This window comes from Paramisgurnus dabryanus, chromosome 18, assembly GCF_030506205.2.
Source record: "Paramisgurnus dabryanus chromosome 18, PD_genome_1.1, whole genome shotgun sequence".
In the NCBI taxonomy this organism is placed as follows: Eukaryota; Metazoa; Chordata; class Actinopteri; order Cypriniformes; family Cobitidae; genus Paramisgurnus; species Paramisgurnus dabryanus.
The window spans coordinates 9855596-9881188 of NC_133354.1; the positions used below are offsets into that span (position 1 = coordinate 9855596).

The 25593-nt window shown below is 35.5% G+C and overlaps 1 protein-coding gene across 3 annotated transcripts in view; it reads right to left on the reverse strand.

Annotated features, from left to right (window-relative positions):
• Nucleotides 1-25593, reverse strand: part of whrna (whirlin a) — a 152021-nt gene that overhangs the window by 19168 nt on the left and 107260 nt on the right. Inside the window, exons 7-11 of one of the 3 annotated variants that reach the window (XM_065244116.2) lie at nt 19455-19667; nt 19093-19302; nt 7601-7633; nt 3997-4068; nt 295-772 (exon numbers count right to left, since the gene is read on the reverse strand). In XM_065244116.2, the coding sequence (XP_065100188.1) occupies nt 295-772; nt 3997-4068; nt 7601-7633; nt 19093-19302; nt 19455-19667 (1006 nt within the window). The remainder of the gene's footprint in view (nt 1-294; nt 773-3996; nt 4069-7600; nt 7634-19092; nt 19303-19454; nt 19668-25593) is intronic. The other 2 variants (XM_065244118.2, XM_065244117.2) reach the window with 2 other exon arrangements.

Here is a 25593-nt window from a genome sequence, read left to right on the forward strand (position 1 = left end):
TGACGCAGCATTGAATTTCCCTTGAAAGAGAACGGCTGTTTAAAGATTATTATAAAACTTCTTCTGTTGTGTCCCGAAGAATAAAATAAGAGCATATGGTATTGGAACAACATGACTGTGAGTAAACAACCAAAATTCTTTTTGTGGGTAAACTATTCTTTTAATACAGTATGTATAATATCTTTATACATATTAGATATATATCTTTGGACATTGAGGATAATGAGTTTTAGCAATTAAATGCTACAAGATATTTTTGGCTTTCTAACAACTGACTAGATGCGGCAATCTCACCTCGACCCTGTGGCAGCGGTCGCACTTCATTCACATCTGGTTCTGCATTAGGCCTGTGCACTTCAACCATGACAAAGTGCTGATTGGATGCTGGAGAGGAAGGGGCGGGTTTATCAGGGCATGGGGGTGGAGGCCCAGGGGGTGCAGGAACACTTGGAGCGGGTGGCGGTGCCATAGATCGGGTTTGGATAGGTGGCATCACTTTGGAAGGAGACTGGACACGTGGGAAAGGCCCGATTGGGTGCTGGCTTACGACTGACAACTGAGATACCGGGACCTCGGTTTTGGGGTGAGGTTTGGAGTGTTTAGGTTCTTTGGTCAGTGTGCGAGATGGGGCGGTGAAATATAAACCCGATTGGGTTGAGGTGGACGATGGTCGTTTGCTAAGTGTGGCTTTTCGACCCGGGCGGCGTTGAACCCCTGGGGGAGGAGGTGGTTTAAAAGAGGGAGGGGACTCTGAGGTGGATTGTACCTCATCCTAGGATGAAAGGAGAGCATTATGTTGTCATTATTTAATCCATAAAGCATTTTGATAGAGTTGCAAACATGTTATTACTGGAAATACTACGCAATTGACATTGAATCACACATATACACACAAACAGTGCATACAACAAAGCATAATCATCCATTATAAACACAATCAAGACTTAAACTCAGACAAAGGTTTCTCTCAGAACCATGGGTTCATTCAGACCAAAAGGCAAAAAACGAGAAACAAAATATAAAAGGGCCATGAAGAAATTAAGGCTGAATGAGGTGAGCAGAAGCCAGATGAATGAGGTGTCAGTGTCAAAGTAATCAAACTAAAATGCGAGTCATCTGAGTGGGTTTTATCTGGGCCTGAGAAATCTCCGAAAACATTCCGCTCAGACACGACTGACCCGTTGGCATCGGTTCGTGTGGAATGGTCTGATAGAGCTGTTGGTGCGTGATGGGGTTTCATCAGAGTACCAACAGGAAACTGTAGAAAGACCCCAATCTTTCCTGGCCGTCTCACTCACAACAGGAAGTCAACATTGATGGTATAATTATCTCCCTTCCTTTTCTCTCTCTCTCTCTCTCAAAAAAACTATCAGTTGTCTGTGTAGCCAAGCCTTCACAACCATTTCATACCACACCGTATTGTAATAGCAATAAAAAAGCCATCTTCACACCGGTCATAAACTCGCCATATAGTGATTTTCAAAGGCTCCATTCCAAAACCTGTGACCACAGGACCTTAAAACGAACGTTGTTCCGAAAGTGAATCATCTTAATAATAAAAAATGCATTGCATGTGTCCTTCCTCAAGTATGCAATCCCAGAATGCACTGCAACAAGCTCTTTTAACAAAATTAATTCAGAACACTGCAACAAAATTACTTTCTTACTAAGTATTTTTGTTTTGTTTTTCAGTAGAAATATCTAATAATTCTTAATTTAAGATGCATTTAAATTAATGCGTGCACTGCAAAAAATGATTTTCAAGAAAAAAGTTTCTTAGTATTTTTTTCTTGTTTTCAGTAAAAATATCTAAAAATTCTTAAAATAAGATGTTTTTTCTTGATGAGCAAAACGACCCAAAGTATATCGACCAAAAATATCGAATCTAAGTGATTTTGGGCATAAAACAAGTTAAGAAATCTGCCAATGGGGTAAGCAAAAAAATCTTGAAAATTTTTCTTAAACTCAAGAAAAATTCAAGAAAAAATAGCTTACCCCATTGGCAGATTTTTTTGCTTGTTTTATGCACAAAATCACTTAAATTTGATATGTTGGTCTAAAAACTAGACTTATTTTCTTGGATCGTTTTGCTCATCAAGAAAAAGCATCTTAATTTAAGAATTTTTAAATATTTTTCCTGAAAACAACACAAAATACTAAGAATTTTTTTCTGGAAAATAATTTTTTGCTGTGTGAAATTAAGATGCATTTTCTTCATGAGCAAAATTACCTAAAATAAGTCTAATTTTTAGAAAATAAAACCCATAAAATTTAAGTGAATTTGTTCTTAAAACAAGCAAAAAATAAAAAAAATAATTGCCAAAGGGAAAACTAGTTTTTTCTTTAACACTTAATTCAAGAAAATTTTAAGAATTTTCTTCTTGTTTTCGACACAAATTCACTTAAATTGTATATTTTTGCCTAAACCTAAACGTATTTTCTTAGGCCATATTGCTTATCAAAAATACATCTGATTTTAGAATTCTTTGATATTTGTACTGAAAACAAGACAAAAATACCAAGTAAGAAATAAATTTTTTGCAGTGCAGGGTGAAAGAAGTGGGTAGCACTTTATTTTACAGTACTTGTACTTATGGTAAATATGTTGTACTTACAGACAAAAGTGTGGTACTTACTTTTGAGTATCTACATGGTAATTAAATGGTAACATTACTGTACTTACCATTGATACTTACTTGGTAGTTATTACATAACTCTACATAAGTACTGGGTAATAACACATACATACTTATAGTATAGGCATACTGTAACTAACAAGAAACACTGTACTTACAAATGAAGGTACAATAAAAGTTCTCCACAACAATGCATCTTATTTTATGATCTTACTAGTTAATAGTACTCACAGTGGCATATGTATACCATGCCATATCTTAGGTGGTAGGTCCTATGTAATAACTGTGTAAAATGCAGCACTTTATTTTACAGTCCTGTTTCCATGCAGTTACTATGGACGTACTAGTGAATGTACCCAGTTGTTAATGCGTACGGAATTCAATGCTTAGTTTTAAAGGGTACAATAAAGAACAAAGATATTGAGTACAGAAATGGCACATCAGTAGTGTTTTCTATTAGTTATCATATACGTACACTATAAATATCTGTCATTAACTAACACTGGCCTGTGTGTACTACACACTTACCATGTATATACAATTTGTATGTACAGTAGTGTTCCACATTAGTTACAGTATACATACACTTTATGTGCCGGTCATTAATTTACACTGGCCTGTATGTACTACACCCTTACCATGTACATACAATCTGTAAGTATTAGTTAACCCACACTTGCCTGTAAGTACTAAATACTTATAATGTACATTCGTTTGTAAGTACAGTAGTGTTTCTTGTTAGTTACAGTATACCTACCCTATAAGTATGTATCTAGTATTACCCAGTACTTATACAGTATGTACCACTGGTAAGTACAGTAATGATCCCATTCAATTACCATGTGGATACTCAAGACTAAGTACCACACATTTGTCTATAAGTACAACATATTTACCATATATGTACAAGGTAAGTACAAGTACTGTAAAATAAAGTGCTTTGGAAAACTGTCAATCCAAAATACACTCATTTATTCAATAATTGAAAGTATTAAGAGTTTAAAACAGTATATAAAAATATTTCACCAAAAAGGTGTGTCCAATAAAGTATCATACGTTATATAAAATGTCTTGTGTGCTGGTTTGTTTCAACTAATGGTTGGGTGAAATATGAACAAACCCAACCACTGGATTAAAATGAACCTAGAAAATGTCAATGTTTGACCCAACCATGTTGAAACAACCATCAATGGTTCATTTAAACCAAACAATTGGGATTTTCCATATATAAAAAGCATTTTTAGCTACCCAATGTAGGCAGTAGGCCATAAGACCCATGCAAGGTTTTCGAGCTGGTTTTCGATTTTTTCCAGCAAACTCTCTTTTATCATTCTCCTCTTTCTTATATCAAGAAGCTTACCAGAGAGACATCAGGCAGGGCGTTGCTCTGCTCGACAGACTGTTCCCCGTTGTTCTCTGTCATACTTTCGTTCTGGTGAGAGAGAAATAAAGAGAGACAATAAACAAGTGAAAAACGCAGCTGTGCGTTTATACCTCCGACAAATGTCCGTTCCAAATTGCATTTCGTTAAGGGCCCATTTCACAGAGGGACATCAAACCGCGATTGCATTTACAGTCCTGCAGTTCAATCTTGCAGCCAGTCTCATTTTCTGTTTAACATGCATCTGTCACACACGCAATGTCAAACAAGCACACACACAGAGACTTTATACTGCAAACAAGAATAGCCTTGATTTAGCATGTGCGGGTGATCAGCTGAAAAAAAAAGAGGTTTTGTGTTTCAGCGCTGACGGCTTGCATTTAAACCTGTGATTTAGCTCATTAAACCCCCTCCCCACCCGAACCGAAAGCCTCATCAACCCACTTCATTTGCTTGCTCACCACTTACAAAGAAGGCTTATGGGCTCATTTGTTTTCAGCAAGACAGGCAAACCTTACTTTGTGTGTGTCTGTGGATGGGTATTTGTGTGGGTGTCAGCCATTTTGGTAATATTCATGATTACTGATTTGTTTGGACAAATTATGGACAAAAATGGAATTATCTAGGCTTTTTGCTTAAAATTTGGTATTATTGAAGAAACCTACCAATATTTGAGAGGTAATAAAAGAGAACAAAAGGCGATAGGATTAAAAGTTTTTTTATTTGTTTTTGTTTAAAAGCAGAGGGTCTGTTCTTTCATTTGATATATTGTATGTTTATATATTTAAAGAAGAACATATTCTGGAAGGCATTAAAATCATAAAAAATGCTGGCGCTGGCTGTCAACCTTTTAAAAAATGCTGATGGGGAAAGAGTTAATGTGACATCACACTGATAAAGCCTCGCCCACCTCCACTGACTGATGGTTAATTTTACACAAGAGCTTTTTTTAATGTGTTTGTTAGCACGTTTTAACGCTAAACATACTATTGTCTCAAGACTGTATTCACAGGAATCAGATCTATTTTCAACCAAAAACGCGCTCACTGTCTGTTGGTAAGGGAGTAAGGACAATTGCTCATTTGCATGTAAAGGTACACACATAAAAACCGTGCTTTTTGCTACCCAAATAGGGGCATGTTGGACAGGCTAAAACAAATGATCTGTGGGTTTCTTTTTTGAGCTGAAACTTCACAGATACATTCAGATTTATATTACATTTTGTAAAAAATTGACATTTTTAATATTTTGAGTCTTTAGCGATTAATACATCAGCATGGTACTTTTAATGGTACTCTTTTAACTTTTAAATAAAAAAAGAAAACAAGGAAAAAACAGCAATTATGATAATGATATTATTATAGAGTAATGATAATAATAAATTGATAAATAATAAATAAGCAAACAAATAATAATAATATAAGTATTTAATTAATAATAGTATGTATAATAATAATAAATCCAGACTCAAAATACATCTGTTTAGCTATGCATTTACTAAATGAGCACTATGCTGCGTCCAAACTGACTGCACTATATTTTATATGCAGTATTTTAATAAAAATTGTTTTTATTCTTATTTTTAACTGTTTTATACTTTTATTCCTGTTTTATTCTTTTTCACACATTTAAACGGTTTTTATTAAAATCACATTTATTTTCTATTAATTAATATTTTAAATTCTAATGTATCTTGATTTTTTTGTGTGTCTCTTATTTCTACATAAAAAAAAATTATCTTATACATTGTTTTCTCATTTCTATGTAAAGCACTTTGAATGACCTCTGTGTATGAAATGTGCTATACAAATAAATTTGCCTTGCCTTGCCTAATAATAATAATAATAATAATAGTAATAATAATAATAATAATAATTCTAAAGATGGTTATGATTACAGGAATATTATGTAACAACAGCAATAATAATAATAATAATAATAATAATAATAATAACAGTAATAATTACAATGCTAAAAGTAATGTTAAATATGATGATGATAACTAGTTTATGTCCATAATAATCACTTCATATAAATAATAATAACAACAGCAACTATAATATTATGTTAAAAGATGGTGATGATAATAATATTTTGTGATGACAGCAACAGTTATCTCAATAATGATAACGGTAATAATAATAATGATGTAATAATAATAATAATAATAATAATAATAATAATAATAATTACATACCACAATCCAAAGTTCTGTGTCAGTGTATGTTTTTTAATAATATCTAAAATGACTGGTTCTCATGTGAATCGTGACTAGATATCATATGCATGTTTTATCAAGAGACTAGCAAGAACTAACCGATCAGAAGCCCTATTCACTTCCATAGTATTCTTTTTTCCTATTATAAATGTCAATAGGGCTTCTGATTGGTTTGGTTGCAAGCATTCCTCAAAATATCTTCCATTGTGTTCATCGAACAAGAAATTTATACAGGTTTGTAACAATATGAGAGCAAGACAAAATTTGGGGGAACTATTCCTTTAACAAAATTGCTGTCTGTACACAAAAAAACGCAAAGAAAACCCTTTCTATTTTTTAGTACATCGTTGTCATGTAATCGCACCCTAAAGCTGACATCCATCACTCAGAGAACAGGTTGTGTGCATGGCCCAAGTCTTCCAACTTCCCACAATACCCTGCTGTGCTTCACTAGAGCATAATGAGGATGCTCTCTCTCAGAGGTCTTTTTTAGCTATAGGGTGGGGGGGGGGGTTATCAGCTGTGACAGCTCTGTGTATGGCTGGCGAGGTGCGGTTACGTTGCAAGAGTCCCCGGGCGATCGTTTCGTCAACAGAGATCCGCAGGGCTGCGGTGTGGGCGATTGCCGCTGCTTGTAATTACTAGAGCCAGAACTGGCAGGCCTACAATAACACCAATCCACAGAGGAGGTCCACGAACAATGCTTGCATACAAATACGCTCACTCCAACATGTTCGCTAATTTCCAAAGTGCTTGCATACAGGTGCACTCTTGCAAATTACTCGTGCGAAGTCACGGGTGAAACATTATTGATTTGTGATGGATACAGCCGTACACACGAGTCGTAGTGTCTGATCACTGCAACCCACACATACACACACTGACAAATGATTCAGAGAAGCGAGTCATTTTAGGAGGGGTCAATCCATGCAGTGAATGTAGAGTAGATTGCTGTTTGAGTGTGCATTTATGTAAAAGTAACCGATTCAAGCCCACAGCACAGAAAGATCACTCTATAATTGGTGTGCTTTGTGTACGCACCTTTACAAAAATGTATTTCAATAACATTGTATGATGATATAGATAACAAACTGAAATGGTAATACAGTATATAAATGCTGATCCTGTAGCACTGTGTTAGCAGCATAAGTCCGGGGTTCGAATCCCAATAAACACATACTGTAAAATAAGCTTAAATGCCCTTTGGATTAAAGCATCTGCATGAATGTAAATTTAGTTTTATAACTAGTAGTGTAAAACTATAACTTGATGTTTTTGATGTTTTGAAAAGCTTTAACAAATAACACTAGTGCATGGTATTTTGGTACATTTTTGTAAGGGTAAGTGACAAACTGTTTAACCTACCTCCATCATGTCTATCAGCCAGAGCAGTCTTTCCTGTTTTATTGAGAAGGATGGGGAACTGGGCGTTAAATATGAAGGTATATTTGGTGCAAAACAACTGCACACCTGTGACAGTGGAATTTGTATTTGTAGAGATTATCCACACATGTGTATCAGTAAACTTGAAGTCGCAGAGGACGTGATGCAAACTTGTAGATTTTTTTTCTTTCCCTCAAATACAACACAACAGTTACACATTCACAAATCCTTCAGTGCAGATGCACAAATCCCATTTTACAAATCACAGATTAAGAAACTCACAAGTTCACATTTTTTGCTACAATTGATGCAGTAAATATGGTGCATAACCTACTTGAACGCCTGCATCAAACAATGTGAAGTCACACACAAATTTTGTACATTTGCAAAATCAGTTTGTGCATCTGTGCGATGAGACTTGCATGTGTGTACAATTTATTTTTCACAAATATTTTTTTATTTTTTTTATATTTTCCAGCCCAAACACAAGTACATAAATACAACTGCTTGAATCTGCTGCTACGAGTTTCAAATACTCTTTTTCATGTGCTCTCTCTTCTGCACCAAATATCTCGAGATAAATGGTGCGAAAGTGATTTGTATACCTGTAGGCTTTGGCGAGCACTGTTCAGCACTGCCCACCAGGTGGCGCCCCAGACACTCACTGAAGCAGAGTTTATTAATTACCACCAATGTTTCAGCAAAGTAAATCGCCTTTATCAAGGTATTATTTTCACCAAGTGGAGAACAATATAAATGGGAGTGCTAATTATACACACATGAAGGTAATTACATACAATATTCCAATGATTCATTAGTAAACAAAATATAAGTTTCATAAATTTCAAACCATCAATATAAATAGATTAAAAAATACAAGCAGCAAATACACACATTTTAACTTTAAATAAGATACCAAATGATGTAAGTCCCATTCATTTTTAATATCATAATACCTATAAAAACAACCCAAATCAAAATCTACTTTTAAACCATGTGTGCCAATGTTCACATTTAATATACCTAAAAGGCCTTCTGTCTAAGTAAAAATTGGTCAAACTCACCTCACCTTCTAGATGGAAATTCCCTCTCAATTCCTATATACAATAATGAAGTAATAGGATGATTAAGTTCAACAAAATGCAGTGCTATGGAAACAGATGGGCAGTGGGTGGAGTATGAATTAATGTCCATGTCAACAAAAAAGGGGGCGGGGCAACAAAGGAACAAGAGGGAAATAGGGCAGACACAGATAGGACTCTTGACCTTGGCCGTACCCACCATTGAGGTCCGGACTGTTTTAGTGAGTATCATAGTAAACTACTGATTATGTCTTAATATGTCTTCCGAATGTAAACATTTTATTACATTCTGTCTTAAAGTCTAAAAAACAGTACCTGTTGAAGTCATTAAAGTTACTTAAATAACAAAAGAAGAGAAAATCACTCACTGGTCCTGACTGTAACTTCGTAAAAAAAGATTAATCCATATTTAATTTTAAATAAATATCTTTTTTTGCCAACAATCCTTAATGTTGAGCTCTGCTCTTTGAAGTAAGTTGGTTTATTATTGGTTTATTATGCAAGTTCAGCCTTGCATGATGTTTGTATCTTACAGTTAGTATAATGCATGTAATGAATTCAGGGCAAGAAGAATATTTATCTAATATGGGGTAATGTGAAGTATTATAATAATTACACATCGTTTTCTTTCATGGGATATGGACCCCCTAAAGTAGCCTTGGCCACCCCATTTATACAATTCTGCCACTGCAATATTGATGTTGTATTTCAGCATATTAAGTGTATAATAAGTGTGTGCATATTGTGAATGAATTTAATAAACAAATTCTTGATAGCCTTTGGTTAATTCACTAAACTGATCCTATATTCAGTTAGCCCAGGTGAAAAAAAATTCTATTAAAAATATACTTTAAAAAAGTGTACTAAGTATATTTTCTAGATTTTGTACTATTTTCGTCAAATCCAAGTATAGTTAAGTGTACTCAATTATGTATTAACTTCAACTTAACACCTATTTGATTACACTTCAAGTGTAAATAGTATGCTAAAATGGAACAACTTTTTTTAAACTTCAAGTGCACTAAAATACACTCCTGAAAATCAAGATTTATGAGTAATTAAGCACACTTACAGTACAATTGCATTGTATTGCAATTTTAATGGAAATACACTTAAAAAGCCATTGCAGCACAAATTATAGTTGTGTTTAAGTACATTTTGTGCATACTGCTATCATACTTATAATTAGTATAAACTATGTTAATTTAGTATGCCTCTGTAATATTTCAAGTGCTCTACAAATGCACTTCCTAACTATTTTTAGTGCTTTTAAAGTGTCCCACTATGACAATAATAATGTTTTTAAAGTGAATTTCAATTATAACCTAAACATCATAGACACGTACTTTCAGTGCAATATTATTATAGTGTATTTTTTATATTTTAAGTATATTTAATTTGTACTTTTATCCCCATTTTGTTATACTTAAGCATGAATATTGCTGTTACACTACAAGTGTATAATATAACAATTCAGTTCAAATGCACACAAACAGATTACAAACTGCATTTCAAAAAAGGATCTTTATTAATGACACAAAAGTAACACACAAAACAGATATTGGCAAAATGGGGAACCTTAAACAGTCGACTTTCTTTGAAATGCCGGGAAGAGAACAATTGCGAACAACTTGTACTATATGGACATCTAGCTCTGATTTGAACTACTGGAGGCCTTGTAACTGGCATTGTTGCACTTCCTCCGTAGGTCTCTGCCACCTCGATGTTGGGGAATCACTCCCTCACTGCATCTGTAAAACAGGAAAGAGACATTTCAATTTCAATTTTATTTATATAGCGCTTTTCACAATTTGTAGTTGTTTCAAAGCAGCTTTACATTAAAAGAAGCAGGGGAAACAGAAAAATCGACAGACAATATAAGTAGCAAAATACAGCGGCTATGAATAAACTTTACAAGTGAGCAAATTAATAATGTCTCGTATACAAGAGGGTGCTAAGTTAAGCCAATGTTGCTTGACTCCCCGGGGTTAAAAAAACCCTAGGAGAAAAACCTCAGGGAGGAACAAAAAGTCCTAGGAGGAAAAGATATACACATATATATATATGGGATGTAAACGGATAAGGAGATTTAACGGGTTCCGTCTAGGGCTGCACGATAAATCGCATGTGTTTGTCAGGCGCATCTCCTCAGTAATGCCGGTTCCTTGATTAGTATTAAATCGCCATCAGCTGTTTTCAGATGGAGCAGCTTTAACTACAGAGCCATAGTTCCCTGACAAGCTGGGCCATATCGCATACATAATCGCAGCCGATACGTCCGCGATAATTAATGCGAAATTGCCCCGATTGTCAGTGAACTACGGCTCTGTGTAGTTAAAGCTGCTACATCTGAAAACAGCTGATGGCGATTTAATACTAATCAAGGAACCGGCATTACTGAGGAGATGCGCCTGACAAACACATGCGACTTATCGTGCAGCCCTAGTTCCGTCGGTGGTCAGGCATCGGCTGGGCATCACGTTGAAGGGCAGCCAGTAGATCAGTGGTGTGTTGACCTCCACGGCAGCCAGAACTGGTCTGTTTGTCTCAATGTCCTCGGGTTTGAGGATGAGACAGGGAGAGAGAAACAAAATCCTATTAGCGTAGGGGCCATTCACATGTAATGCAGTGTCACACAGTGTTGTGTTTTAATATCTGCTCGGTTCCAGACAGGCTAGCTATTGCGGCATTAGTAAATTACCCAGACGAGTTATGTGAATGCTTTGTTCCGTACAAGCTAACTTTTGCGAGATAAGTATAATTTACTAGACAAATTATGTGAATGCTTTGTTAAAGAAAAAAGTCTTAAAGAATAATTCCGGTATTAAACACTTTGAGTCTCATTTCTGGTTTGTTTTGGATGAACTACAGTGATGGTCACTGAAATTTTGACAATGGGTCGTGTCTTGACTTTTTAACTTGTTTAGAAGCGTCTCTTGACTGCTTCAGAATGGAAGTCAAGGGCCATGCACAAACATGTCATTAAAACAACACTTAACGTTCATTTTCAAAACTGCTACTCACAGAGTGGTTTGTGGTGTTCGTTGATGATTAAAAACAAATATATCAGAGCAATGTATGATTTCAATCCGTGTTATTTGCTATAGTGGATCTATTTTTTCAGACACCTCACAACCACGTATATACTTCCGCTCTATATTTGAGTCTGAAGCGTTAGCACACTCTTGACCACTTGATGGCGACAACCACTTTGCCTAACAAGGATGCTGAACGGAACTTGGTGTCTAGCGTATAGACAGTCACAATCGAGCTCAAATTCAAACCTAAGGCTGGTCACTGAGCCATCAAATATGGGAAAAATTTGTGCCCTACTCCGAGGGCACAGTTGCTCTGCTCATGCTTGCCTTTTGAGAGAAACCGAGCGAAAAAACTACAACCAGATGTAAACAGACCCTTTTCCATTTCCGGCGGCAGAGTGATATATCAGCGAGCAATGAGTCTTCCAAGAGAAGTCAATGGAATTTTACAAAATGCCAAATAAAACACCACAGAAACTGTATTTCGCTACACTACTTGTTTTTAATCATCAACGAACACCAAGAACCACTCGGTGAGTAGCACCCCTTACGAAAATTAACCATGGTTTTACTACAGTTAAGACCAAAAAAACCATGGTTACTGTAGTAAAACCATAGCTACCACAAAATAACAATGGTTTTGACAACCATGGTTTTCAAAAACCATAGTTAAACCATGGTTAGTGTAGTAAAACCATGGTTTTGCTCATAGTAATCAATTGACCAAAAAAAAACATGGTTACTACACTTTTACCACAATAAAACCATGGTTAATATTCGTAAGGGACAGTTTTGAAAATGAAGGTTAAGTGTTGTTTTAATGACATGTTTGTGCATGACCCTTGACTTCCACTCTGAAGCAGTGAAGAGACGCTTCTAAACGAGTCAAAAAAAGACACGACCCATTGTCAAAATTACAGTGTCCATCACTGTAATTCATCCAAAACAAACCAGAAATAAGACTCAAAGTGTTAAATACCAGAATTATCCTTTAATGGAGCATTTCACCTGTAGAAACATTAATCTTTATTGAAAGTGTCTCATATTTGTAGTGGAAATGTAACATACATTTCGAATTTGGTGCCTATTTGACTAAAAAAGGGGTGTTTTGTAGTCTCACCACCTCAACAAAGATATTGGACTTCCTTCTTTCAATGATGCAAAATTATAATTTTTTACATCATTGAAAGAAGGAAGTGCAACACTGAAATCTGTATTTCTCCTGTCTCAGGAAATGATGCACGACCATTCAAAAACATCACTGGGGTTCTAAAGATACAAAGCTTAATACAAATGGGTGAAGTGTCCCTTTAGATTTAAAGTGATTGACTGTGTCTGATTCACAGATACCAGTTGGCAAATCATTTCAGAGCTTAGACACTTTTGATATTCTAGGGAAAATTAAGAGACCAGAATTTTGCGACCGCAGTGTACGTGTTGGATTGTATTCTGATATTAATTCTCTAAGATACGAAAGGTGCTGGGCCTTTTAAGGTTTTATTGGTGATTAATAGTATTTTTAATTGTATGCGATATTTGACTGGTAGCCAGCATGACATGGGCATGAATTAAAACAATATTAAATTAAAAGATTAAACTTAACTTACATCATTTTTACACAGAAACCTCTTCAGCGTCAGCAAGGTCGACCACATGGTACATGACCTCTGTAAACACAAACATGGATAGACATCATATTAAAAAAGAAGACAATCATACAACTTTAAAATATATTTTGACTCCAAGCTTCTTTACAACAACATCTAACGTTAGTTTATCTTAAACTTAAAGTGAAGCTGGCTTGGTTACTAAACAGAATAAAGCTATTAAAACAGGCTTGCAAAATAAGCAGCATCTATCAGAACTTACCTACAGCAATGAGCTTTTAAACAACAGAAATCGTCTAAGGTTATCGTTTAAAATAGCAGAAAGAGCCATTTGCTACAGTTAGCTGAACATCTCCAACACAAGTAATCTTGCCGTTTTATTTTTAAAGTTTTAAACATCGAATTGATTCGTTTATCAGGCATTTTGCATGTTACTTTGCTCACTGAAAAACCGCATGTTGAACTTACTAACGTTAAGTTCCTGTGTACAGTGTATAACTTACTCTTAATGTTTCCTGTGTGTGCTTTAAATTAAAACACTTCTCGCATAAAGACAAAAATAATCACAGTGAAGAACAAAATAGGAACAAATATGGAACAGATCTGCGCGATGTAAAGGAATGAAAGTCAAACTTACCTCAGCCGTACTGTTTAGCATGAAAACGAGTCAGTAGCGGTTTGAAAAATGCCGTTGATCCTGATTGGTGGGAATGAATGGGTGGGTGCAGGTGCATTCTGGGAATTTGAGTCTTTTGCCCTGGCGTTGGTACTGCTTTAGCATGCTGCTGTAGATGTATTTTGACTACAATTTCCAAGTTGCATTGGATGTTTTTTTTTTTTTCATTATTTTGGATCCTCTGCTGGCACTTTATGTACTTTTTATAATCTGCGTTTTCACACTGATTTGTTCTTTATACTTTATCAATAATAAAAATATTAAATATTTTTATAAAATGTATAACGTTTACAAAACATGTTTAGTTGACAAACATGTTGACAGTTATTTTGAGTGATGCTCAGATTTTCTTAAATAAAAAAAACCTTTATCAATTAAATTACATTAGCATAATAATACATGTATTTAGTAAACACACTTTTAGATATATAATGTTTTTATGTTATGTGCTGCCTTGAACCCCCCACCCAGCTTTGAAAACAGAGACAGCAACTCTGTCATTAACCCTTCACACCTCACAACCAGCACTCCTTACAACCAGCTGTGAGGATTCCTAGAAACTTCCACCAGTATACATCCATATACACAAGGTTTCTGGATGTTTCACGAGTTTACTTCTGAGTATTACGTTTCCAAGCACTCTGCCTCATTTATCTGGCAAACCTAAAGTTTAGCAGGGATTTCCCATCCGTATTTGTCTGGATACAGCTCTTTTCATGCAGTGTATAACCTACATTTTATTATTCTAACGTATTTTATGAAAGTACTCTGATATGCAACTAAAAATACACTTATTTTATAGTGTACTGTATAAAGTGTACAGAAGTCACACTTCTAATGAAGTGAGATCCTAGTATGCTAAAAAAGTAAATTAACAATTAATTTCCAAAAAATATACTTCCCATAAGTATATTGAATTGTCACTCTAAGTATGTCAAATTTAATACACTTAAAAAAAATAAACTTCTATACAATTTAAAATACATTGACAACAAAGTACACTTTCAAAAAGTACATTTAAAAAATATTTTAATTACTGGTAAATTAGTATACTTATTTTTTGGACTCTTAAGTTGAACTTAATTACATCTTTTTTTAAGTATACTTTCAAAAAGTACATTTAAAAGATAATTGAATTACTGGTAAATTCATTATACTTATTTTTTGGACTCTTAAGTTGAACTTAATTACATATTTTTTGAAGTATACTTTCAAAAAGTACATTTAAAAGATAATTGAATTACTGGTAAATTAGTATACTTATTTTTTGGACTCTTAAGTTGAACTTAATTACATATTTTTTGAAGTATACTTTCAAAAAGTACATTTAAAAGATAATTGAATTACTGGTAAATTAGTATACTTATTTTTTGGACTGTTAAGTTGAACTTAATTATATCTTTTTGGAAGTATACTTTTAAAAAGTACATATTAAATACTCTTTAAATTAAGTACAACAAGTAGAAGCATACTTGTTTTATACTTCATGTACTTCAATCATATTTCTAATACACTAAAGTATACTACTTTTTTACCTGGGAGACTATGTTTACTTAACTGACAGTGCCCAGGATGGTAACATAATTATTTCAATGTCTTACTAATAAACAACACAAGTCTTGCGCATACTGACATGGTTTGAAATCTATATTTATTTGATTGTTTTTTTTTTTCTGATGTGTTAGAAGTCATATATGTAGAGCAGAGAAATAAGAATTTTTTTCCTGGGGTGCATGCCCTAGAAAAATACATATGGACCTCTGTATTTATAAAATCCTGCGTACGGCCCTGCTCACGACAATAAGAATCCACTCTCAATAGTGTATTACGAGCTGTAGGTTTTTTAATCGGATCCCTATATAAACAATTACGAGCTATCCACAAGTCTAAAAAGCTGATTTGATTTGGGTTAGCATCCAAAGTAAATGTTAAGAAATCAGAACAACTGTTTATATAATAATAAAAAGAATTTAGTTGTTCAGTAACCCGATTCAAAAAGACAGAAATAATCATCCAAATTAGTATATTAGAAGAAAAAGCATGATTTAAATACACATATTTTTCTTCGAAAAAAGGTTATTTTGCAAAAGAAATCACAAACGTTCTTTCCATGGCCCCACCTCCTGTTTGAATTAAAAATTAGTCTGAAAAATAAAATAATTTGTTTTATGATATTAAAAATGAATGGGACTTACATCATTTGGTATCTTATTTAAATGTAGGCCTATGTGTGTATTTGCTGCTTGTATTTTTTAATCTACTTATATTGATGGTTTGAAATTTATGAAACTTATATTTTGTTTACTAATGAATCATTGGAATATTGTATGTAATTACCTTCATGTGTGTATAATTAGCACTCCCATTTATATTGTTCTCCACTTGGTGAAAATAATACCTTGAAAAAGGCGATTTACCCTGCTGAAACATTGGTGGTAATTAATAAACTCTGCTTCAGTGAGTGTCTGGGGCGCCACCTGGTGGGCAGTGCTGAACAGTGCTCGCCAAAGCCTACAGGTATACAAATCACTTTCGCACCATTTATCTCGAGATATTTGGTGCAGAAGAGAAAGCACATGAAAAAGAGTATTTGAAACTCGTAGCAGCAGATTCAAGCAGTTGTATTTATGTACTTGTGTTTGGGCTAGAAAATATAAAAAAAATAAAAAAATATTTGTGAAAAATAAATTGTACACACATGCAAGTCTCATCGCACAGATGCACAAACTGATTTTGCAAATGTACAAAATTTGTGTGTGACTTCACATTATTTGATGCAGGCGTTCAAGTAGGTTATGCACCATATTTACTGCATCAATTGTAGCAAAAAATGTGAACTTGTGAGTTTCTTAATCTGTGATTTGTAAAATGGGATTTGTGCAGCTGCACTGAAGGATTTGTGAATGTGTAACTGTTGTGTTGTATTTGAGGGAAAGATAAAAAATCTACAAGTTTGCATCACGTCCTCTGCGACTTCAAGTTTACTGATACACATGTGTGGATAATCTCTACAAATACAAATTCCACTGTCACAGGTGTGGAGTTGTTTTGCACCAAATATACCTTCATAGTTAAACTCTGTCTGTCATGTACACGGTTTATAAATTTGTCACGAAAAACTCATCCATCAGTCAAAGCAACATCACACACCCCTGAGACTGTTAAGATTGGAATCCAAACAGCTACACTATCAAAAAGAGACATATAGCTTAAGTAAGACACTCATAGACAAAGCCAAAAAGACAGACAGGACGAAAAGCTTTGACTTAAAGGACAAAAGCCGTTTCCCCAGCAACTTTAAAATCCTTCATCTTATCTTATAGTAATCAACATGTGTAAGTCTCTTGTGCTTAAAGGGACACTCCACTTTTTTTTTTAAATAAGCTCATTTTCCAGCTCCCCTAGAGTTAAACATTTGATTTTTACCATTTTGGAATCCATTCAGCTGATCACCGGCGCAATGATATTACGCAGCAGCCGAAAATAGTCCCCTTAGTATCTTTTAATAGCAGGGGACTATTTTCGGCTGCTAAGCAATATCATGCACCTCCTGCAGCCATGTTACGGCAGCAAAGTCCTTGATTATTATGCCAGAATGAGAATATAGTTCCTAGCCATTTCTACCTAGAAAATTGCAACTTTAAATTTTTTGTCAATCTTAGTACACGATGTAACTACTGCAGAGTCAAGTTTTAAATAGAAAAAATATCGAAACTCATTGGTTATGTTTGAGCACAATGCTAATGGTCTAATCAGATTCAATGGATTATGCTAAGCTTTGCTAAAAGTGGTAGCTCCAGACCCTATGATTTAATCACCCTCAAGCAATCCGAGATACACATGTCCATCATCTTCCTGACAAACATATTTAAGTTATTTTAATAAATGTCCTTGCTCTTCCTAGCTTTATAACAATAGAAAACAGGGATCAGGGAACAACTTCTGTCTTTTGGCTGGAGTATTCCTTTAAAGTCTCCATTGGAACAGAATAACAAAAAAATGTGGCTTTGGTATGAATATGTTAGCCTAAAGGATGTGTATAACTAGTGTGCTTCAAGACATTGACATAATTCACATTTAAAGTAGAAGACATGTTTAGGCTCTCATTTCTGCCAATATGAATCAATGATTTTTATGACATCATTCTGCACTTCATCAGATTCCTATTGGCTACACTATTGGCTATTCTTAACGCTTTCCCCGCCATTGACAAGTTAACTCGTTAATTAAGAGAAAACGCTTCCCTGACGAGTACCGCTATTATCCACCAGGTGGCTTATAAACCCGGAAGTATGGCCCTTGGGCAAAACGTTGTATGTTTGTGTACGTTTTGAAGATTGCTCTGAATCTTATCTCTCATAAAAATGGAATTATCTCAGCTTCTTTCTCATAATTAGTTTTTTTTTAAGAAACCTACCCATATTTAAGAGTTGATAAAAAAGCAGAGGATCTGTTCTTTTTTATTTGAGATATTGCATGTTTATATATTTTAAGAAGAACATTTTCTGGAAGGCATTAAACTTTTGTGAAAATCATGAAAAATGCTGGTGCTGGCCACTTTAAAAAAAAAACACTGGTGGGGAAAGAGTTAAAAAGGGAGAGCTACTAAATATGTCCCACCCTAACTTCCTGTTTAGCACAAATTACATTAATGCATCAAACAAAGCTTTTCAGTAGGTCTAGATGACTCTGGGCCGGAGGCACACTAGATCTGCACCAAAGTCGGCAGCTTCGGTGTGGACCCGATGCGGATCCATGCCCAGGATCGTCTGAGGTATGGCAGTCCTTCCTATGTAAAACAGTCTAATAGATTGCAGTCCCAGAAAAGTATGCCAGATCCAATAGACTGCTGCGTCCCCCACAGCTGCACTCATAGCCCACCAAGATCATGATTTGCATAGTGCAAATTGAGTTCAGCACGTACCTCGTGGGGACGTTTATGCTGTTACCTGATTTATTAAATTGATATAATGAATTGGGTGCTACATTGCATGCAAACAAACAATGAATGCATGCAACAACCACAATGAACTCTATATACCACGCATACACAGTTTTTTCTCCATCTTACCCTTGCAGAGCTGAGGGTCGTGTTGGTCATATAGCTGGCCGAGGATGAGGCCAGAGTGTCGGGGTATGACACCATAGAGAACGAGTCCTGAAATCCAGCACCTCCGTGTCTCGCCTTCAGAGCTTCAATCTCTCGTTTCAGAACCAGACTGTCAAACCTCTCCACATCTTGAGGGGTCACAAGTCCCCTCACTTCAGACAGCAGAGAAAACTGCAATACACACAAACACAAAGCGGTGAACGTGACTGAGGTCATGTTGACTGAATCTAGGGGCTTTGTTAATAAACGTTAATTATTATATGTTTCAATATATAAAAGCAAAGTATATACATTTTACATTTGACATCATGATATCTGTTCACCTTGGCATGTGTATTGAGTAACTCAAAGAGTGCCATTACGAGCTGCTCCACGCCGACGTGACCGTCTCGATACTCCTGGATGTAATAACCCATCGTTTGCCTCTCCGTTTCAGTCAGTAGATGTCTGGATTGTTCCTCCAGCATCGCCCTGCTTTGGTTCACCAGACTAGACAGAGTGACTTGGGAACCTGCCATACCTTTATAAAAACCAGCCTGAGAGACAAAGAGAGCGACTTTGAGTAATATGTGAGCTATATGAGAGGACACAGAAAAAAGTTGAAATATTATAAGAGCTAACTAATATTTAGCTCCACACGTCTGTGGTTCATTAAGCCTGAAGGCAAATATCTTAAGTCTTACGTCATTTTTTTTAATGAGAACATCATAAGATAAGCCTGGTACATTTATGCTATAACTCTTATCTTCATAAAGGAAAAGGATAAGAGTGCAGTCGCTTATTCAGCCACTTATCCATGTTTCAGTCACTCAAGAGCTGCTTTCCCTTTACAAAGCTTAGAATGAAAAAGTACTGCTTCAGAGTTACCATGATCATTGATTAGTGGTACTCAAGAAGAGCTTTAGAGCAAAGGATGAGAAAAAAAAAAATCATAAATTCGGTGGGAAAATATCTAACTTAAGCCTGGTGCACACTGTGAGATTTCAGCCAGGATTTAGCTGTCTGGGACAAATTTTGAAATCCTAAACGATTTCTGGAATTCCAGGCTAAAATCTGCCATCTTTGATCGCTAGTTGACATGTTCACAGACAGCCGATTAATGACTGTTGCGATCAAAATTATCCTCCGACAAAATTCTGGCAGTGTTAGAAATTTTGAGACACAATCCTGTTGTGTGACATCTCCCTACGACAACCGACAGCTCAATAACCAATAGAAGCACAGAACCCGATGACGCAATTAGTGCGACAACAACAAATCAACGCAGGAAAATGTCAAAAAGAGCCAGGTAGACTGTACAGCAGACGGAGAAACTTGTGGAGTTATGAAAAGATAAAAGAGTGTTTGTGTCATCGCCACTGTACCATGATAGGATAAAAATAAATCTTTGTTTTTTCTTCTTTTTATGCTCGAGACAAGTCATAATAAAAAAAAAACGGTAGATGTTGTTTCGGTTTGTTACTGTGGGTTTACACCAGATGCGAGCTCAACGATTTGCGTGAGTAGATTACATACAAAGTCAATGCAAAGACGCGATGAGACGTGTCCTCGCATGGGGCGATGCGAATAACACGATATGGGCAGCGAATTATCTGTGAAAACACTATTCGCCTCAAACGCATCTTCACCCAAGTTGAAAATATTCACAAAGTTATATCCCGCGAGTAATCTAGAGCGAGTAACGCGATTGTCGTTTGGAGTAAACCCACAGTTAGCTTTCGCTTCAGCGTGTGTTTGGCCAGCCGTCATCAATCGATGACGTAAAACTACGGACGTGTTTGTTATCTTGCGTTCGATTTTTTAAAGTCTTTAAACTCGTAGAGTCTGACATTGATGGAAACTGAGATCATATAGTGTGACATGGACTTAAATACGATCTTAATCACACAGCGTGGCAAGCAACAATCCTAAAAGACACAGTGTATACCGAGCTTTAGTTTAACTGCTAAAGCAACATGAATGTAAATAGTTAACTAGCTTACTGAATGACTCCGTGACTAGCTCTTTATCTGTCTGTTGACCTGTCTGTCTGTTTTCCTGCATGTCTGTCTCTTCACCTGTCTGTCTGTTGACCTGCCTGTCTGCTAGTCTATCTGTCTGTTTTCTTGCATGTCTGTCTGTCTATTGACCTGCCTGTCTGCCTGCCTGTTTGTTAGTCTCTCTGTCTGTTGACCTCTCTGTATGTTAGTCTATCTGTCCGTCTTCGTGCATGTCTATCTGTTCTCCTGTCTGTCTGTCTATTGACCTGCTTGTCTGCCGGCCTCCCTGTCTTTCTGTTGAACTGTCCACTGGTCTGTCTGGCTTTCAGGTGCGGCCAGGTAGCACTAGTGTCTATGTCAGAGGTAGGCAACGCCGATGTCCTGCAGAGTTTAGCTCCAGCTCTAATCAAGAACACCTGAAATAGCTAATCAAGGTCTAAAGAGTCACCTGAAAACTACAGGTATGCAAGTTTTTATCAGAGAAGGAGCTAAAATCTGCAGGACATCGACACTCCAGGACCAAGTTGTCTACCTCTGGTCTATGTTATCAAACAGTCAAAAGACACAAGGCTTTGAACTGAGCACGATCAATACAGACAGGGACTAGAGAGAGGAGAGAGAAAGCTGATCATATCTGCTCTGACCTGAACTTTTCCTGTCCTTATTTTTTTCATACTCCCCAAAACAAAGCTTTGTGGTAAACATCTGGAACAGGTAGATAACCTATATTGTTGAGCACTTCAACAGGAACTAATGCATTTGGGTTACATTGTACAGCAGAGCATTTATTTTCACATTATTCCTGAGGAAAAGTCCTGAACACTACAGCCCATTAGGCTACTGTCCTTCACTGGAGAGTGAAGAGACTACCCTTTACTTCCCTTTCACATCATTTTGAAAATGTATTGATTTCATAAAGACTGCCTCAGCTAGACGAATGCAGTGTGAGGTTAGGATTGCTGCTGAACCCGGACTCAACATCGCTTATAAAAAACAAATTGGCCCTGAGGCCAACTGCAGTCGAGATGGACCCAGACATCTGATCACCAAAACCCTCTAATGAGAACGCTGGTGTCTGTTCAATCAAAAGTTCTGCCCTTCAGAGTATCTGTGGGAAATCATCTCCACTGCTTAATAACGAAAGACACAAGATGATCAATACAACTAGCAGGAGAAATATGTGGTTTTCATAATTCCATATGAATGAAAGCAGTCATGATTGGATCGATCACCCTGCATGGTTAGCCATTATAAAATCAATGGACTGGTGAGCTCTTTAATTACGAAAACACGTAATGCTGATTAGTTTTAGTTTTTGAGATAGCTCGATCAGAGCAAGTATTTTTATCCATCCTGATTTTTGATGCAGACTGCAGAACCTTAAGTCTTGTCCCCACACGTTACACCCCAGCGAATTTGAATAGGGCTCAAATAAGACAATTTATCCTCAGACTGAGCTTTATCTGAAAGGAACAAGATAGCTGAGAGACATTTGATTTAGAACATAAATATAAAAATGAGAAAATAGCATGTCAGAGGGGATTTGTTTAAGGATTGTGGAGGTTTGGGAACCGCAGAGGAGTTGGCTTCAGGTGAAGAGCAGGGGCGGGCAGTATTTCAGTCCAATGTACTTTAAAGTAAGGTGTAACAAAACTGCCACTAACAAAAAACAGCTAACTACTAAATTAGATCTATTTTAAGAGGCAAAATTCATAAAAATATACTAAAATATAAGGAAAAACTATCTAAATTAACTCTTTCCCCACCAGTGTTTTTTAAAAAAAAGTTGCCAGTCAGTGGGATTGCCTTCCAGAAAATGTCCTTCTTTAAATGTATAAACATACAATATATCAAATTAAAAAGAGACGCTCTGCTTTATAAAAATTCATGTGCCCTCATACTCTTTAATCAAAAATGCAAATCTCCTCCCCTCCTAAAAACAATCTCTTTTTACTTCCGGTCATAATGTATGGCAGGTGGGCGGGGTCCGGGAGAATATCGCTGCGATTAGCAATAAGCAACACGACCCAACTTCAAATGATCCAATCAGATCTCGATGGACAAATTCAAATCCAGCCCTGCCTTATTTCATTTCAGAGGCCTGTTTTACTCGGATACACTTCACCACGGGGGAAATTTAGCAATTGATACTTCCGTTTCATGGTGACTTTAAACACTAAATTCAAGAAAAATTAGCTTACCCCATTGGCAGATTTTTTTTGCTTGTTTTATGCACAAAATCACTTAAATTTGATATTTGGTCTAAAGCCTATACTTATTTTGCTGATCAGGAAAAAGCATCTTAATTTAAGAATATTTAGATATTTTTACTGAAAACAAGGCAAAAATAATAAGAATTTTTTTCTTGAAAATCTTTTTTTGAAGTGTATTTTTATTTTTATTTTCTTATCCCATTGGCAGATATTTTTGCTTGTTTAAAGCACAAATTCACTTAAATTTGATATATTTTGTCTAAAAACTAAACTTATTTTCTTGGGTCATTTTGCTCATCAAGAAAATACATCTTTATTTAAGAATTTGTACATATTTGTACTGAAAACAAGACAAAAATACTATGTAGGAAAGTAATTTTTTGCAGTGTGGGTAAGAGTCCCACCAATAGGATAATAGCGGAAATACGGATTGCCGAAAAAACTCGTCCTTGGCAGGGAAGCGTTTTCTCTTAATTGATGAGTTAACTTGTGCAAGCTACACACGGTGCGAGTTAACTCGTCAATAGCAGGGAAAGAGTTAAAGGTGCATTGTGTAATTTTTTGAAAGATCTCTTGACAGAAATGCAATATAATATACATAACTATATTATCAGTGGTGTATAAAGACCTTACATAATGAACTGTATTGTTTTTATCACCTTAGATAATAATAATAAACAAATAAGCATTGCTTCAGATGACAGCGTGACAAATATAGCCTAACACAGTCTATACAAGCCATTCTGATCATAATGTTTGGTGCTGATGCGACCTGCAGCTTATGGTCACCATGTATCTGTTTTAAAGCACTGCAGAGCCTTAAACCTTTATCCTTTGTCTAAATTAAAATTATTAAATAAAAATGAATAAACAAATCTATTTTAAGATCTATTTTTTTTTAGATCTATTTTAAGAGGCAAAATTCATAAAAATATACTAAAATATAAGGAAAAACTATCTAAATTAACTCTTTCCCCACCAGTGTTTTTTAAAAAAAAGTTGCCAGTCAGTGGGATTGCCTTCCAGAAAATGTCCTTCTTTAAATGTATAAACATACAATATATCAAATTAAAAAGAGACGCTCTGCTTTATAAAAATTCATGTGCCCTCATACTCTTTAATCAAAAATGCAAATCTCCTCCCCTCCTAAAAACAATCTCTTTTTACTTCCGGTCATAATGTATGGCAGGTGGGCGGGGTCCGGGAGAATATCGCTGCGATTAGCAATAAGCAACACGACCCAACTTCAAATGATCCAATCAGATCTCGATGGACAAATTCAAATCCAGCCCTGCCTTATTTCATTTCAGAGGCCTGTTTTACTCGGATACACTTCACCACGGGGGAAATTTAGCAATTGATACTTCCGTTTCATGGTGACTTTAAACACTAAATTCAAGAAAAATTAGCTTACCCCATTGGCAGATTTTTTTTGCTTGTTTTATGCACAAAATCACTTAAATTTGATATTTGGTCTAAAGCCTATACTTATTTTGCTGATCAGGAAAAAGCATCTTAATTTAAGAATATTTAGATATTTTTACTGAAAACAAGGCAAAAATAATAAGAATTTTTTTCTTGAAAATCTTTTTTTGAAGTGTATTTTTATTTTTATTTTCTTATCCCATTGGCAGATATTTTTGCTTGTTTAAAGCACAAATTCACTTAAATTTGATATATTTTGTCTAAAAACTAAACTTATTTTCTTGGGTCATTTTGCTCATCAAGAAAATACATCTTTATTTAAGAATTTGTACATATTTGTACTGAAAACAAGACAAAAATACTATGTAGGAAAGTAATTTTTTGCAGTGTGGGTAAGAGTCCCACCAATAGGATAATAGCGGAAATACGGATTGCCGAAAAAACTCGTCCTTGGCAGGGAAGCGTTTTCTCTTAATTGATGAGTTAACTTGTGCAAGCTACACACGGTGCGAGTTAACTCGTCAATAGCAGGGAAAGAGTTAAAGGTGCATTGTGTAATTTTTTGAAAGATCTCTTGACAGAAATGCAATATAATATACATAACTATATTATCAGTGGTGTATAAAGACGTTACATAATGAACTGTATTGTTTTTATCACCTTAGATAATAATAATAAACAAATAAGCATTGCTTCAGATGACAGCGTGACAAATATAGCCTAACACAGTCTATACAAGCCATTCTGATCATAATGTTTGGTGCTGATGCGACCTGCAGCTTATGGTCACCATGTATCTGTTTTAAAGCACTGCAGAGCCTTAAACCTTTATCCTTTGTCTAAAT